General features: G+C 37.2%; 2 protein-coding genes across 14 annotated transcripts in view; one reads left to right on the top strand and one right to left on the bottom strand.

Moving 5' to 3' along the window:
• The window catches only part of LOC126619435 (uncharacterized), a 119,764-nt gene that overhangs the window by 67,849 nt on the left and 34,721 nt on the right, over window positions 1–17,194 (top strand). The gene's annotated exons all lie outside the window — the stretch shown is intronic.
• LOC126619441 (uncharacterized) lies at window positions 9,403–10,582 on the bottom strand. Its single transcript, XM_050287834.1, has 2 exons — window positions 10,291–10,582; window positions 9,403–9,971 (listed from the first exon to the last, which is right to left on the bottom strand). The coding sequence occupies exons 1-2, from the start codon at window positions 10,523–10,525 to the stop codon at window positions 9,559–9,561; spliced, it is 648 nt and encodes a 215-aa protein (XP_050143791.1). The 5' UTR covers window positions 10,526–10,582; the 3' UTR covers window positions 9,403–9,558.

Below are 17,194 nucleotides of genomic sequence, written 5' to 3'. Positions count from 1 at the left end.
AAAGAACATTGCCGAAAAAGATCTTTAACAAACCATTCTGGTTCAAAAGAGCTCAAACTGAATGAGAAAGGGTTCCTCCCTATTTAAGTCAAAACACAAAAGGAGCTAACCGACTAGAAGTACTCTTGATATCTTTATGTATGAGTTGTTTGTTGGAAAGAAAAGCAGCAAAGCGGTGTGTTGGATTGGAAGTCTTCATATGGCAAAAACTTTTACTTAATTATTCTTTTGTTTTGTTTTGCTTTTAGTTTGCTGATTCAAAGTCTATACTCTTATACAACGCCGGCAACGCTTACACCTAAATTTGTACGCAATTTCAGTGAACTTACAAGCCGAAATTAAAGCTACTCAAACCTAGCCACGACTTTTCACATGCAATTTCAAGGTTAATTTGTTTTTGTTTTTTTTGTTAAACAATAGATTTTGTTAGATTAGATATTATATTAGCAGAGGTTGAACCTACTCCGTCATGCAAGAGCTCAACACCATTCTACCACTGTTGTAAATGGTCACTTGCTTAAGGTTAATTTGTTTGCATGACCTATTGAATGTCGTTATACAACATGAACTATTGTTTAGAAGAGTAGAAAATTCATCAACCATAATCAAAATGACCAAAAGACTTATTTTGCACTGCTTCTAACTACGAAAAATCATGGTTGGATTATATACAAAATATCTAACTGAAACCGCAAAAATAAAAAAAATAAAAAATAAAAAATATATATATATATATACACATAGATCTGGATTTTTTTTTCTTTTTCTTTTAATATTTTGGGACTGAAACTTTTTGGTATTGACAACCAAAAAAAATTTAAATTTTGGGTCACCCTGAATTCTTTTTATTTTTCATTTTCCACATGGCCTCCACCCAAGACCAATTCCTGCATCTCAATGGACGCTAGTTTAGTGGGTCAAACATATATAAAGTAGAACACCGCGGCTCCAAGTCAAACTAATCAGACATAACGCACTAAACTCCAGTTAAACCCTAATTTATTACTATTATCTACACAATTATTCATCTCTATACATACCAAACCCTCCCACTCCATTAATGGCATAAACATAGAAGATTTCCATTAATTTCATATTGTTTGTAGGTATACAAAAATAGCCTACTTTCTTAAAAAAAAAAAGTACCAAAATGTTGCATTTGCTTTCACAATATTGTTATGGGTATCTGGTTTCCATGAAGTTTTGGCTATGAGGCCATTAGAGGGAGATCACCGGACACAAAATGATTCTCTCCACGTTCAATCACTTCGGGGTAAGGTGCCTCCGACCGGGGGCAATCCTTGCACTCATATTCCGGGACGCGGCAACGGACGGTGCGCATTTGGAATGGACGTTGCCGGTGGAGGACATGCAACGCAAGAAGCCTTCCCAGGCCACGTTGTTAGTCTTGCAGCAACTACTGCTTCTGTTCCCAGTGACATTAAAAAGCTAAGACCAAATTAGTTCTTGATGATCATGGTCGCCCAAGGTAGCTGAATTCAGCTATAAATAGAAAAATGGGTAAATTACACAGTAGCCCCTCAGGTATTGAGGTTATTACAACCTAATACAACAACTTTAAAACATTTCACTTTCATACATCATGTACTATTTTATTTCAAAACAACACCTCCGTTAGATTTTCCATCCAATGGACTGTTAAATGCTGACGTGGCTGCCACATTTGTGCTGATGTGGTTGCCACATGGCAAAAATAAATAAATTTTTATACATTAATAATATTATAATATTAACCCTAAAAAAAAAAAAAAAAAACCAGAAAACCCGAACCCAGATCCCCTTCCCCACAACCCCACATCTCACCCCCACCCCCTTACCCATCTCTTCCTTCCCGTCCGTCTGTCCCCACCCCCTTACCCATCTCTCCCACTCTTCTTCTTCCTCCACACCAACCCCAACACACTCCTTGACACCCTTTTTTCAATTCCTTCATTCCCTCTCCTTCTCTAGGGTTTGAACTTCGAATTCCACCCATCTCCCCACCTCTTCCCCCGCCACCCTCTGCCTCCATGCGTCTCTTTCCCCCAAAACTCATATCCCCCTCCACCTCTCCCGCCTCAAAGCCCCCACCTTTAATCACTTATCTGCTTTTTTTTCACTAGTTTTCTTAGAAACCCCTGCAACCCAAATACCTGCAAAACCACAACCCGCAACCCACTACCTGCAAAACCACAACCCACAACCCACAACCCAAATACCTGCAACCGTCGCCCGGGGGGGTCGCGAGCTTATCATCGATGGGAAGGGCAGAGGTGCTTAGATGGGTCATCGCAGGGGGGGTCACGACAGGTGGATCATCGCGCCGGGGGGTGTTCACAGCAAGTGGGTCATCGTGGGGGGGGGTCACGGCAGGTGGGTCGTTGCGCCAGGGGGGGGTGGGTCACGGCAGATGGGTCGTCGCGCGGGGGGGTTTCACAGCAAGTGGGTCGTCGCGATGGGGGAAAGGCAAGTGGGTCTTCGGCGGGAGGGGGAGGGGTTTGGTTTCTTCTTCTTCTGGGGGAGTTACAGATAGGTGGGGGAAATGAAGGGGATTGGGTTTGGGTTGTTCTTGTTTTTTTTTTTTGTTTTTCTAATTTTTTTTAATAGGGTTAATATTATAATATTATTAATGTATAAAAAATTATTATTTTTGCCATGTGGCAGCCACATCAATACAAATGTGGCAGCCACGTCAGCATTTAACAGTCCATTGGATGGAAAATCTAACGGAGGTGTTGTTTTGAAATAAAATAGTACATGAGATATAAAAGTAAAATGTTTTAAAGTTGTTGTATGAGGTTGTAATAACCTCAATACCTAAGGGGCTACTGTGTAATTTACCCTAGAAAAATATTGACATTGTAATTATTTTTACTGTTTTTTCCTTAAATTTGTTTATTCTTTTTACTGTTTTTTTTTTTTCGTTAAAATAAACAGTACTGGAAGCCTTTCGTTAAAGTTCTCATGTTAAAGCTCAAGCAAGAAGCACTGTTGTTTTGCAACCCCATTTAAGGAATCCATTGTTTAACAATTTACAAGCAGTAGTGCTGATGAAATTTAGATGATGTTTCTTTTTAATTTTATGGACGCTTTTTTATTATTGATATGGACTCGGAGAATTCAAATTTGTCATGCATGAACAATTATGTAGGTTATAGGTACAGCCTGCAAGGTTTGGATCATTGGATGGGGCCTTAAATTTTTTTGTCTTTCTTTGGGTCATGGGGCCTCTTTCTGGGTCTAAAACCTTCCACAAGTGCTTATTTTTTACAACATTCTTTCTCAATAGACATAATGAATTTGACACATGTTTCCACTCATTAGGGGTGCAACTCAGGTGGGTCGGGCGGGTTAGACAATCAACCCAACCTTCATAATACGGGTTTTAGTTGGGTTTAATTGAGTTCAAGCTTATTCGAGTTCGTTTGGGTTAGTCCAACTTTACGAGTTCAATCTTTTTTTTTTTGGGTCAAATGTCGAGTTCAATTTTATAACACCGTATATTGCATGATTTTTCAATTTTGCAACCAAACAACGTCAATATTAGTTAAAATTTCATTTACACATCACCATCCACACAAAAGTTAGAGCAAACAACTTGGAAACTATTTCTAATGTTTCAACCATGCAAAGTTGAAATTAAATTACAAGATGTTTAACAAAGCTTCAACCAAAGGAAATGTAAAAGTAACACTATCATTCATTATCCATATTAAAACCAACAATAAACTTCAAATATAGTCATTCCAAAACTTTCACATAATTTATAATATGATGAGGGATGGGTAATATGTGCATGAGCAAATTCGAGCTCAAAATCAGGTTGGGTTTGGGATGACATGAGCGGCAAGGCATCAACCCTGCCCAACCCAATAAATGATGGGGTTGACTTCGGGTTGGGTTTTTGGAGGATTTTTCTTCCTTCTAACCCGCCTGATTTGGTTAAAAATCAGGTTGGGAATTAGTTGATTCGGGTTGACCCAACCCCTATTATATCTCTACCACTCATTAATGTATTACAATTACCTACATCATTGGAGATTATAGTGCTTTCTAGCCCTTGCTCTGCCATCTCTCCGTTTCACTCGGTCTCTCTCTTGTCTCTTGAACTCAAAGGCTCGTAATAAGACCCCACCCATCATCTGATCATCTACACCGTCTCAATCAGACCAAATTAAGTTGTAGGATGTACGATTGAAAAATAAATTGTTTTCTAGATTTAGAGATTTTGTTGGACGGTGCGCATTTGGAATGGACGTTGCTGGTGGAGGACATGCAACGCAAGAAGCCTTCCCAGGTCACGTTTTTAGTTTTGCAGCAACTATTGCTTCTGTTCCCAGTGACACTAAAAAGCTAAGACCAAATTAGTTCTTGATGATCATGGTCTCCCAAGGTAGCTGAATTCAGCTATAAATTGAAAATTATTGACATTGTAATTCTTTTTACCATTTTTTTCCTTAAATTTGTTTATTCTTTATTACCTTTGAGAGCAAGCAATAATGTTAAAGCTCAAGCAAGAAGCATGGTTGTTTGTTTTGCAACCCCATTTAAGGAATCCGTTGTTTAACAATTTACAAGCAGTAGTGCTGAATGAAATATAGATGATTTTTCTTTTTAATTTTCTGGACACTTTTTTTATTATTGATATAGACTCAGAGACTGCAAATTTGTCATGCATGAACAATTATGTATGTTATAGGTATAGCCTGCAAGGTTTGGGTCATTGGATGGGGCCTTAAATTGTTTTTATCTTTCTTCGGCTCATGGGGCTTCTTTTTGGGTCTAAAAAACCCCTACCAGCGCTTGTATTTTACAACATTCCCTCCTCGGTAGACATAATGAATTTGACACCTGTCTCCACTCATTAGAGGTGCAACTCGAATGGGTCGGGCATATTAGACAATCAACCCAACCTTCATAATACAGGTTTCAGTTGGGTTTAATTGAGTTCAAGCTTATTTGAGTTGGTTCGGGTTAGTCCAACTTTACGAGTTCAATCTTTTTTTTTTTTTTGAGTCAAATGTCGAGTTCAATTTTATATCACCTTATGCTGCATGATTTTTCAAATTTGCAACCAAACAACGTCAATATCAGTTAAAATTTCGTTTACACATCACCATCCACACAAAATAAACTTCAAATTAAATTACAAGACATTTACCAAAGCTTCAACCAAAAGAAATGTAAAAGTAACACTATCATTCATTATCCATATTAAAACCAACAATAAACTTCAAATATAGTCATTCCAAACTTTCACATAATTTGTAATATGATGAGGGATGGGTACTATGTGCATGAGCGAATTTGAGCTCAAAATCGAGTTGGGTTTGGGATGACATGGGCATCAAGGCATCAACCCAACCCAACCCAATAAATGATGGGGTTGACTTCAAGTTGGGTTTGGGAGGATTTTTCTTTCTTCTAACCCACCTGATTTGGTTCGAAATCAGGTTGCGAATTAGCTGATTCGGGTTGACCCAACCCCTATTGTATCTCTACCACTCATTAATGTATTACAATTACCTACATCATTGGAGATGATAGTGCTTTCTAGCACGACCCAAGTACTAGTCCACCACAGGAAAAAAAAAATTATCATTCGAACAATGTCGCTTAGAAATTTCAAAAGAAAGGTACCTACCATTGTCACTATGACACTGTCAATGATTTGCTCCACCGCAAGCAAGCAACAATACCGATAGCAAAGATACCATCGAAGATCACATGGATGGCTTGTCGACAATTCTAACACAATTTCCCAAGAGCTCACCAAAACTTCCAAAGAGGTATTTTTGCTCGCATAAGCGGTGGAGAAAATCATTGACAGTGTCGTAGTGACAATGGTTGGTGCCTCTCTATAGAAATTTCTGAGCGACATTGTTCGATTGAGGAATTTAGGGCTTTTTTCTTTTTTTTTATAAGGTGGACTGATGTTTAGTTAGGCCAAAAAGGACGTCTTCAATGATGTAGGTAATTGATTAGAATATTGCTTCCTCTCAATATAGAATATCTTTGTTAGTTTCTTCATTGTAAGTTTCTTAACCAACTAATTAGCTTAACTTAATCAAAAAATAAAAAAATCAAGAAATTATTTCAAAAGACACTTCTCTTCCCCCCTAATAAACATTTTTGGCTGCCCCATTTCATATATGTTCCATTTTGTTAGTCCTCTGAGAATGAGATGCTTCACAGTATGTGCCTCCTTTCCATAGACAACAATCTCACTTTCTCATATCTTATACCAAATTAAGGACCCAGTTGCCAGCAGTCGCAGATTCCCCCTGCCATTTTTCATATCGACTCATTGGTGCAGGTAGTAGGAGACTCCTCTCATTCACGAAAAAAGCATCCAAAAAAATGAAAAAACTGGCTCTTTTTTTATCTCTTTTTATTCGAAGCCATGAGAAATGAAATTTTAAAGCTTTATTTTGCAGTTGTACAACAAATCCTCCACTCTGAAAACCTTATTTTATTTTTATGTGCTAGAAAAGCAAGTTTGTGTTGTGTGTGTCCTACCAAAAACAGTGTGTCAAACATATGGGACATGTTTCTGTGGCCAGTCACATGGTTAGTGTAGCACAGGGAAAAAAACAAAGTACCATATATATACAAGTTTTGTTCGGTAAGGGCCCTGCCCCCGCCATAGGACCTACATGTATACAATAATTTCAGTGTGACTATCATATCGACATAAGTGATCCTCTGATGTAGAACTATTCATCATATCATGATGCCTTTAACTATTAACATTATACTTTGAGTATATGACTCCACGATTCGGGACGTGCATGCGCCTCGTCTTTATAGTTAAGATTATAACAAGGTCAACCCCCTATTTGGACTCGGGAAGAAGTTAACAAAGGAAAGTCAACTCTCACAAGTCATGGAAAAATAAATGATCGAAGCAGATCCTCATCATGTAAGCGTAATTTTTTAATACGTACGATGTTATTATGTGAGCTTATAGCGTTTAGAGTAAGTTTTATCAAAATTCAATCTTAATCACACACGTTTTATTAATTTTCTTGTTGGATAATGGGAAAGCAGGAAAGTTTTTCCAAATAATAGAATGTGAGTATATATGCAACCTAAAACCTATTTTATTTTCAAAGTTATTTTCTATGTTAGCCTTTAGGACGAAAAAATCAATAATATAAATTTCCTTATTCTCGTGTATTTAGTTTTTCTTGTGCAATTAAGAATGATATGTATTTCCCGTTTTTAGGTAATCTCTCATATCTTGTTTTCCTCTCAAATATATCATTACTAAGAAGAATAAAGAAATTCTTTATGTGTGTGGCATCATGAGAAAAATACCGATACATTGTTTAACTATTCTTCATCCACCTATATGGTATTTATGTGGCGGCAAATATTCGTACATAAATATGAAAATTCGTACTATATATGACGAATTATCAGTGACGTATATATATTTTTTTTGGATACAAAGTAATGTAAATTTTTCATATCACATATTAAATGTATAAGTGTGTTGTAATCATCGCATGTTACTTTAATATGTGCCGTAATCACTTGCGTCACATATGTCAATTCAGATACCTATTAAGAACATCGTGTGATGAATCAAATATTTTCTCTTTTGTAATCTAAAATTACAATTTTTAACAAATATAAAGTAACTCTTCAGTTGATCACATTTTCATATTAAACATATAAGATCAATATACACACCCAAGTGTACATCCCAAAAACTAACATAAACGATCTCAAAATCAATTTAAGTCGTGGTGTCCCATTTCAACTTAATAATAATTCAACATGGAGGTCACCAGCACTAAAAGTAAAGTTTTTCCTACCCTGAAATGCAGAGAGCTCGGATGGATCTCAAGATGACACTATCTGAAAGCTTTGCATAAGGGAATGGTGCTCTTGGTATTTTGAGGTTCATTTGCGAAGGAACTATGACTTGATGTGCTTATAAATAATAGTCCTTATATTATCAATTGATTATACAGTGAAATTTTAATTTTTTTTCAAATATATTTAAATGTTTAAGATCTTGTAAAGTGCTTCTTGACTAATGTCTAATATTATACGAAGAATATTTATCTGTCTATTCATCTTCCTATTGCTTGCCATATAATATCTGAATGACACATCAACAATGATACTGATATTTAATGAAATGGATTGAATCCAGGTAGAGTGATTTCTCCTTTCTTCAATCAAGCGTTTAGTTTGGTCGTGTGAGCGAATCCACGATTAGTAACGTCAAGAAAGCTCCGTTAACTTTTCTGGCAATTCGCCTCTTTCAAGATCTATTAGATTCGAAAAATACCAATTACCAGATCCGCCTACCCTTGGTTGAGTGAATCCCAGGCGATCCATCTCTAATCTCTTCGAGACCCTTGGTTTTTTCCTTCTTAGCTGATTTGGGTGTCTTACAATTCTGCAAACTCGAGACCCTTGGTTTTTTTTCCTGATTAGCGGATTTGGGTGTCTTACAATTCTGCAAACAAACATAACAAGAGAAAAAAATTACAAAAGGATGTGTCGGAGACTCAATGTTTCAACTATAGCTCGAGGAAAAAGAAGAAAAATGTCATGTTAAAAAAGGGTGTCTTACTATTATGTTTATATTTTTCTTTTTATAATGCTATTTATAAAAGGGTGTCTTACAATTCTTTTTGTTTTTTTTTTCTTTGTATACGCTACTTATAAAACCGAGTTGAGAAGTTTTACTTATACTAGAAGTTGGAGTCATGTACTCACAGGACTAGCTCTATTGGATATAGATTTTTTCACGTATAAATTGACGACTCTCTTCAATTCGATGTTTGTATTTAAAATTCCAAACTTAGGCAACAATCTGCAGTACACAATACTTTGCAAAGTATTGCAGAGGATACATAAAAGGATTACTGATAGTAGTTTTATAAGTGAACTTGTTTTGTAGCATTTTCTCGTTTCTGATCAAGGCGATAAATGATTCTAACTCGGCCCCATCAACATTGTGATCAGAAAGACTATTACGCGAAGAACTCAATTGACAAGGCCTACATCAAGAACTCAAGTTATGAAACAAATTAAACATGCAAAAATCAAACAAATATTTGTTATAAAAAAAAGAAAAACAAAGGAGGGAGTACTCAACAAAAATTACTTTTATGAGGAGTGCGCAATTAAATTTTTATTTTAAAGGCAAGTAGCGCCCATTATAATGATAACGAGAATTTTTGTGTCATGAATGATAAACCAATTAGTATGCGATTAATAGGCAGACTGCATACACATCTTTATTCAATCTGCTATCCACGATCCACTCATTGTCTGATCAAGTGTCACAAAACTTAAGAAATTTTATCACCAACTTAATCTCATCAAATATAAAAATAATGTTCAGGAGCAAAGTAATTAACAAACGTACACCCAAAGTAACGAGCTTAAGAAGTCTGAAAAGAACTATGAGTCACATGGAGAAAAACTCAACGACTAAAAACTGGCAATGAAGACCTGCGCATTGTGTATTGCATTCCATTTATTATTAAACACCATTACCAAAGGGCAAGACTCGACACACTTCTTAATCGTTCAATATGTTTTCTTCAGCAGCTTCGGCTTAGAGGATGAGATGAATAGAGGTTTATATGGTTTGTCCTTGGGACGTTCAGGACACTTTTCCGACCAGTGGAGACCAATATCCCTACAGTAGTTACAATATGCGACAATAAGACGTCCCTTCGAGGAACCACCAGGGTGGGCACAACGGTTGGGGTTTTTGTAGAGTCTACGATCAAAAAGACCACAAACTACACCATAACCATCGCCAACAATAGCGCCCGGTGGGACACCATTCCAATATGGGCAGGCAGAACTGAAGTGCTCATTTTCCTTACGGCAAACTCTACAGCGCCCGAAATTAAGTTCTACTTGTTCAGCTCTTCCCTCGATCTGGAGTTGAGCCTTTGAGTCTCCAACGTCTTTTAGTAAACATTTTTGTTTTTCTGTTTGTTAGCAGTTCCATTGTTAAATACAAGAACAAGAAGCAAAAGAAAAATATTCAAATCACACGTATAGAGGTTATAACCATAGCATATTTTTTCTTGCAACACAATATGTATACTACAGAGTCTTAAGAAACATGTAACGAGCCAATTACACAATTATTAAGTAGCAATTGAGTTGAATAGAACTGTGAATCTGAAGAACGTTAGATGCATGGGAGATGTTGAGAGTTATTTATATTACTCAATTAGTCAAATAAAAAAAGATTCAAGGTAATCTTCCCAGCACAAACCCTAAAAAAAAAATCAAAAGCCATACCATGATTAGGTCTCTGGATATGGAGGACTTCTCGTCGGGGTTTCTCCACGGCCCCGGATCTCACACGATACTTGGATTTGGGTTTGGCTCCGAATTTGTAATTGGATTTGGCTTTCACTTTTGTCTTGGCGTCGTCGTCAGAGAGAAAGAGAGATTGCACAAGTAGGGTTTTAGCGTGAGGGAGGTGAGACTTGGATTTCGGTTTGGTTCTAGTTTTTTCTTTGGATTTGGCCATGGCTTTCCACGAAGAAAAGACGGCAGAGAGAGTCAAGAGAGAGATTTTCACAAATTAGGGTTTTAGCGTTATTTGGATTGTCAATGGTGATGTATAAATAGGGAGAGAGCCGACTTCGATCGGTTAAAAAGTGAATTTAAATTGCCTCTTTTGTTATTTCGATAAAAAAAAATTAAAAATTAAAAAAAAAACTTCCAAAATATTCTGATTTTTTTTATAATTAATTACTCAAATTACATATACCATGCCAGGCAATTTATCGAAAGGAAGATACATGGCCCTATAGAATTTGTATGCTTTTAGTTCAATGCTTGATTAGTTAGACCATCTCGAACCGAAATGACTAAATATGTTCCCGTTTAGAATCTATAGTCCTACAAAAATTTATTTTAAAATGAACGTCATACTCATATATGCGACAATAATTCGATGTACGAGATCCAGGGAAAATAATAACCCAACAATGTCTCTTGCAAAGACAATTTCGTATAGATTTTCCTAGAGTCCTTGTCCAGCCTACCCAACTGATATATTATCTTCAACCGAATTGGCTAAACATATCCCCCTTAATACATACCAAAAACAGTAGCGACCAGTCGGTCTTAATGAACAACATGTTGATGCGTATTTCTATAAAAGGATTTCACGGGTCTATTCGTATATACATTTCCGCGGTTGAACGAACTAAATTGTTTTTGAAAGGTTACCTCAATTAAGGTCTAAATTAGAACAATATATTGCGACTCATCTAATAGGTTGCAACCTTTGGAGCTGTCTATATAGGTTAGATATTAGAATTTCAAAAGCATTCATTCCGTCCATTATCTTCGAGAGAAACATATGTACTCTTCTTGCTAAATTCTAACGATTAAGTGTTAAGACGCTTAAAGATAGATGATTAAATTTTGGTTAGATATCGTTCAGACTCTAACGCAGCACACGAGTGGAGACGAAATTCTGTCCAAAGAACATTGCCGAAAAAGATCTTTAACAAACCATTCTGGTTCAAAAGAGCTCAAACTGAATGAGAAAGGGTTCCTCCCTATTTAAGTCAAAACACAAAAGGAGCCAGCCGACTAGAAGTACTCTTGATATCTTTATGTATGAGTTGTTTGTCGGAAAGAAAAGCAGCAAAGCGGTGTGTTGGATTGGAAGTCTTCATATGGCAAAGACTTTTACTTACTTATTCTTTTGTTTTGTTTTGCTTTTAGTTTGCTGATTCAAAGTCTATACTCTTATACAACGCCGGCAACGTCTATACCTAAAATTGTACGCAATTTCAGTGAACTTACAAGCCGAAATTAAAGCTACTGAAACCTAGCCACGACTTTTCACATGCAATTTCAAGGTTAATTTGTTTTTTTTTTTTTGTTAAACAATAGATTTTGTTAGATTAGATATTATATTAGCAGAGGTTGAACCTACCCTGTCATGCAAGAGCTCAACACCTTTCTACCATTATGGTAAATGGTCACTTGCTTAAGGTTAATTTGTTTGCATGACCTATTGAATGTCGTTATACAACATGAACTATTGTTTAGAAGAGTAGAAAATTCATCAACCATAATCAAAATGACCAAAAGACTTATTTTGCACTGCTTCTAACTACGAAAAATCATGGTTTGATTATATACAAAATATCTAACTAAAACCGCAAAAAAAAAAAAAAAAAAAAAAATATATATATATATATATATATATATATATATATATATACACGCATAGATGTGGATTTTTTTTTTCTTTTTCTTTTAATATTTTGGGACTGAAACTTTTTGGTATTGACAACCAAAAAAAATTTAAATTTTGGGTCACCCTGAATTCTTTTTATTTTTCATTTTCCACATGGCCTCCACCCAAGACCAATTCCTGCATCTCAATGGACGCTAGTTTAGTGGGTCAAACATATATAAAGTAGAACACCGCGGCTCCAAGTCAAACTAATCAGACATAACGCACTAAACTCCAATTAAACCCTAATTTATTACTATTATCTACACAATTATGCATCTCTATACATACCAAACCCTCCCACTCCATTAATGGCATAAACATAGAAGATTTCCATTAATTTCATATTGTTTGTAGGTATACAAAAATAGCCTACTTTCTTAAAAAAAAAGTACCAAAATGTTGCATTTGCTTTCACAATATTGTTATGGGTATCTGGTTTCCATGAAGTTTTGGCTATGAGGCCATTAGAGGGAGATCACCGGACACAAAATGATTCTCTCCACGTTCAATCACTTCGGGGTAAGGTGCCTCCGACCGGGGGCAATCCTTGCACTCATATTCCGGGACGCGGCAGAGGACGGTGCGCATTTGGAATGGACGTTGCCGGTGGAGGACATGCAACGCAAGAAGCCTTCCCAGGCCATGTTGTTAGTCTTGCAGCAACTACTGCTTCTGTTCCCAGTGACATTAAAAAGCTAAGACCAAATTAGTTCTTGATGATTATGGTCTCCCAAGGTAGCTGAATTCAGCTATAAATTGAAAAATATTGACATTGTAATTATTTTTACTGTTTTTTTCCTTAAATTTGTTTATTCTTTTTACTGTTTTTTTTTTCTTCGTTAAAGTGAACAGTACCGGAAGCCTTTCGTTAAAGTTATCATGTTAAAGCTCAAGCAAGAAGCATGGTTGTTTTGCAACCCCATTTAAGGAATCCATTGTTTAACAATTTACAAGCAGTAGTGCTGAATGAAATTTAGATGATTTTTCTTTTTAATTTTATGGACACTTTTTTATTATTGATATGGACTCGGAGAATGCAAATTTGTCATGCATGAACAATTATGTAGGTTATAGGTACAGCCTGCAAGGTTTGGATCATTGGATGGGGCCTTAAATTTTTTTGTCTTTCTTTGGGTCATGGGGCCTCTTTCTGGATCTAAAACCTTCCACAAGTGCTTGTTTTTTACAACATTCTTTTCTCGGTAGACATGATGAATTTGACACATGTTTCCACTCATTAGGGGTGCAACTCGGGTGGGTTGGGCGGGTTAGACAATCAACCCAACCTTCATAATACAGGTTTTAGTTGGGTTTAATTGAGTTCAAGCTTATTCGAGTTCGTTCGGGTTAGTCCAACTTTACGAGTTCAATCTTTTTTTTTTTTGGTCAAATGTCGAGTTCAATTTTATAACACCGTATGTTGCATGATTTTTCAATTTTGCAACCAAACAATGTCAATATTAGTTAAAATTTCATTTACACATCACCATCCACACAAAAGTTAGAGCAAACAACTTGGAAACTATTTCTAATGTTTCAACCATGCAAAGTTGAAATTAAATTACAAGACGTTTAACAAAGCTTCAACCAAAGGAAATGTAAAAGTAACACTATCATTTATTATCCATATTAAAACCAACAATAAACTTCAAATATAGTCATTCCAAAACTTTCACATAATTTATAATATGATGAGGGATGGGTAATATGTGCATGAGCAAATTCGAGCTCAAAATCGGGTTGGGTTTGGGATGACATGGGCGGCAAGGCATCAACCCTGCCCAACCCAATAAATGATGGGGTTGACTTCGGGTTGGGTTTGGAAGGATTTTTCTTCCTTCTAACCCGCCTGATTTGGTTAAAAATCAGGTTGGGAATTAGTTGATTCGGGTTGACCCAACCCCTATTATATCTCCACCACTCATTAATGTATTACAATTACCTACATCATTGGAGATTATAGTGCTTTCTAGCCCTTGCTCTGCCATCTCTCCGTTTCACTCGGTCTCTCTCTTGTCTCTTGAACTCAAAGGCCCGAAATAAGACCCCACCCATCATCTGATCATCTACACCGTCTCAATCAGACCAAATTAAGTTGTAGGATGTACGATTGAAAAATAAATTGTTTTCTAGATTTATAGATTTTGTTGGACGGTGCGCATTTGGAATGGACGTTGCTGGTGGAGGACATGCAACGCAAGAAGCCTTCCCAGGTCACGTTGTTAGTTTTGCAGCAGCTATTGCTTCTGTTCCCAGTGACACTAAAAAGCTAAGACCAAATTAGTTCTTGATGATCATGGTCTCCCAAGGTAGCTGAATTCAGCTATAAATTGAAAAATATTGACATTGTAATTCTTTTTACCATTTTTTTTCCTTAAATTTGTTTATTCTTTATTACCTTTTAGAGCAAGCAATAATGTTAAAGCTCAAGCAAGAAGCATGGTTGTTTGTTTTTCAACCCCATTTAAGGAATCCGTTGTTTAACAATTTACAAGCAGTAGTGCTGAATGAAATTTAGATGATTTTTCTTTTTAATTTTCTGGACACTTTTTTTATTATTGATATAGACTCAGAGACTGCAAATTTGTCATGCATGAACAATTATGTAGGTTATAGGTATAGCCTGCAAGGTTTGGGTCATTGGATGGGGCCTTAAATTTTTTTTATCTTTCTTCGGCTCATGGGGCTTCTTTTTGGGTCTAAAAAACCCCTACAAGCGCTTGTATTTTACAACATTCCCTCCTCGGTAGACATGATGAATTTGACACCTGTCTCTGTAGACGTGAGTCAAAGTCTAGACGGAAAAAAAGGGAATGTAAATAGGGTAAATACTAGGAGTCCTTTATTAGGAAGGAAGGGTTTTGTATGTATCCTGTTTTTATTTGTTTCCTTGAGAGCTACGGATTATATATGTATTTACTTCTGAAGAAGTAATAATATACAAAATATTCCCGTACCATTCTTTTTGGTATCAGAGCCTTGTAACCCTAGAAACTACCGCTGCTGTGTTTGTTTGACGTGGTGGACATGTTGCAGCACCTCTGCTGTCATGATTTGTGGAAGAATTGCAGCGCCTGTTTGGTTGGTTGCTGCCGTGAGTAATATCTTCCAATTGTCGGTGCCCTTTCCGTGTGTAAGTCGAGATGGCTGAAGGTGATTCAATCTTGAAGTTGGAGGGTGGTTCCTGTAAACCACTTAACAATCAGGTATTGAGTCCCGTTGTTATTCAGAACGATGCATCTGCTGTGCCAAACACTGTGAAGTTGAATGGATCCAATTACCCTCTTTGGTCCAAGGTATTGGAGATGCATATTGCTGGACGTGGTCGAAAAGGCTTTGTGACAGGAAGTACCAAGGAACCTGCTGAGGATAGTACTGAGTATGAGACGTGGGAAACCGGGAATGCCATAGTAAAAGGGTGGTTGATTAATTCCATGGAACCTGCTATCATGGGATTTTTTATTCACCTGTGTACTGCTAAAGAAGTCTGGGAGGAGGTGGCTCGGACTTATTATGATGGTTCAGATATTTCTCAAATTTATGAACTGAAGGTTAAGTCGTTCAGGCTTCGTCAAGAGGGCCGGCCGGTTGGTGTGTATTATGCTGACCTCAAGTCCGTTTGGCAGGAGCTGGATCAACGGAGACCAATTAAGATGGAATGTGCTGCTGATCTTAAGACACTTCGAGAAGAAATTCAAATTGATCGTGTGTACGCTTTTTTGGCGGGCTTGGATGATATTTTTGATAAAGTACGTAGCGATATTCTACGTACTCAACCGTTACCATCTGTCGAGGAAGTTTTTTCAGTTGTTAGGCGTGAAGCACAACGACATGCCACCATGATGGGTGGGAATAACAACCAAGGGGGACCGTCCATGGCCATGGTCTCTCGGCCACCTGCAACTTCCCGTCCTAACAATTCTTCTAATCATTCTTTCAATTCTCGTCCCTTTACCCGAGAAAACAAAGATGATTTGAAGTGCACTTTCTGTGGTCAAACTCGCCATACTGAAGATACATGCTTTACCAAGCATGGTGTACCTGATTGGTTTCCAGAACTTAAGAAGAAATTGCTGGCAAAGGACCGTGGAACAGTCGGATCCAATGGAGGCCGTGCCTCTCTTGCAGCGGCTACACCAACTGCTCAAGAGGCCGGGGCTAGCTCTGGGGATCCTAGTCACACTTTGTTAACTCGCGCTACTCCTGGTGATTCATCATCCAATACAGGTATTGTGGGGCGTGTTCTCTTAGCCTCCGAAAGTGATCCACATACAGGTTGGATTCTTGATTCTGGTGCAACCGATCATATGACGTATGATAAAACTTTGTTTCAATATATGACAATGTCTCACAGGAAAAGCATAGCGACTGTTAATGGGACTCTTGTCCCCGTGTGTGGCGCTGGCACTGTGCACCTCTCCCCATCTCTCCCTTTACATCGTTGCTTATTTGTTCCATCATTGTCCCATCACTTATTATCAATACCACAAGTCACTGAACAATTGGATTGTGTTGTTCTAATGTATCCGTCCTTTTGTCGACTTCAGGATATTCAGACCAAGGAGATAATTGGGCGTGGCACTAAGAGAGAGGGGTTGTACTATGTTGATGACGTCGTTTCAGGCATGGCTAATGCGGTTCGAGCGTCACATGCTAGTAGTTTGCAAGAAGTATGGTTATTGCATTGTCGGTTAGGGCATGCATCGTTTGGATATTTACGGCTTATGTTGCCTACTTTATTTAGTAGAATAAATGAATTAGACTTACATTGTGAAGTATGTATTCTTGCTAAAAGTCATCGTGCTTCGTTTCCTTCTAGTATGAATAAAAGGTCTGTGCCGTTTGAACTTGTGCACTCTGATGTTTGGGGGCCATCTCCAGTTGTTCTTCCTTCGGGAATTAAATGGTTTGTTACATTTGTTGATGATTGCACTC

Source organism: Malus sylvestris, chromosome 4 (genome assembly GCF_916048215.2).
Source record: "Malus sylvestris chromosome 4, drMalSylv7.2, whole genome shotgun sequence".
In the NCBI taxonomy this organism is placed as follows: domain Eukaryota; kingdom Viridiplantae; phylum Streptophyta; class Magnoliopsida; order Rosales; family Rosaceae; genus Malus; species Malus sylvestris.
The sequence above is the reverse complement of the archived record's forward strand: the minus strand, read 5'-3'. Positions and strand labels throughout refer to the sequence as shown.

Coding starts and splice junctions, on each gene's coding strand:
- LOC126619441 (XM_050287834.1), bottom strand. CDS start 10,525: ATGGCCAAATCCAAAGAAAAAACTAGAACCAAACCGAAATCCAAGTCT. Junction 9,972..10,290: donor TATCCAGAGACCTAATCATG/GTATGGCTTTTG, acceptor GCTAACAAACAG/AAAAACAAAAATGTTTACTA.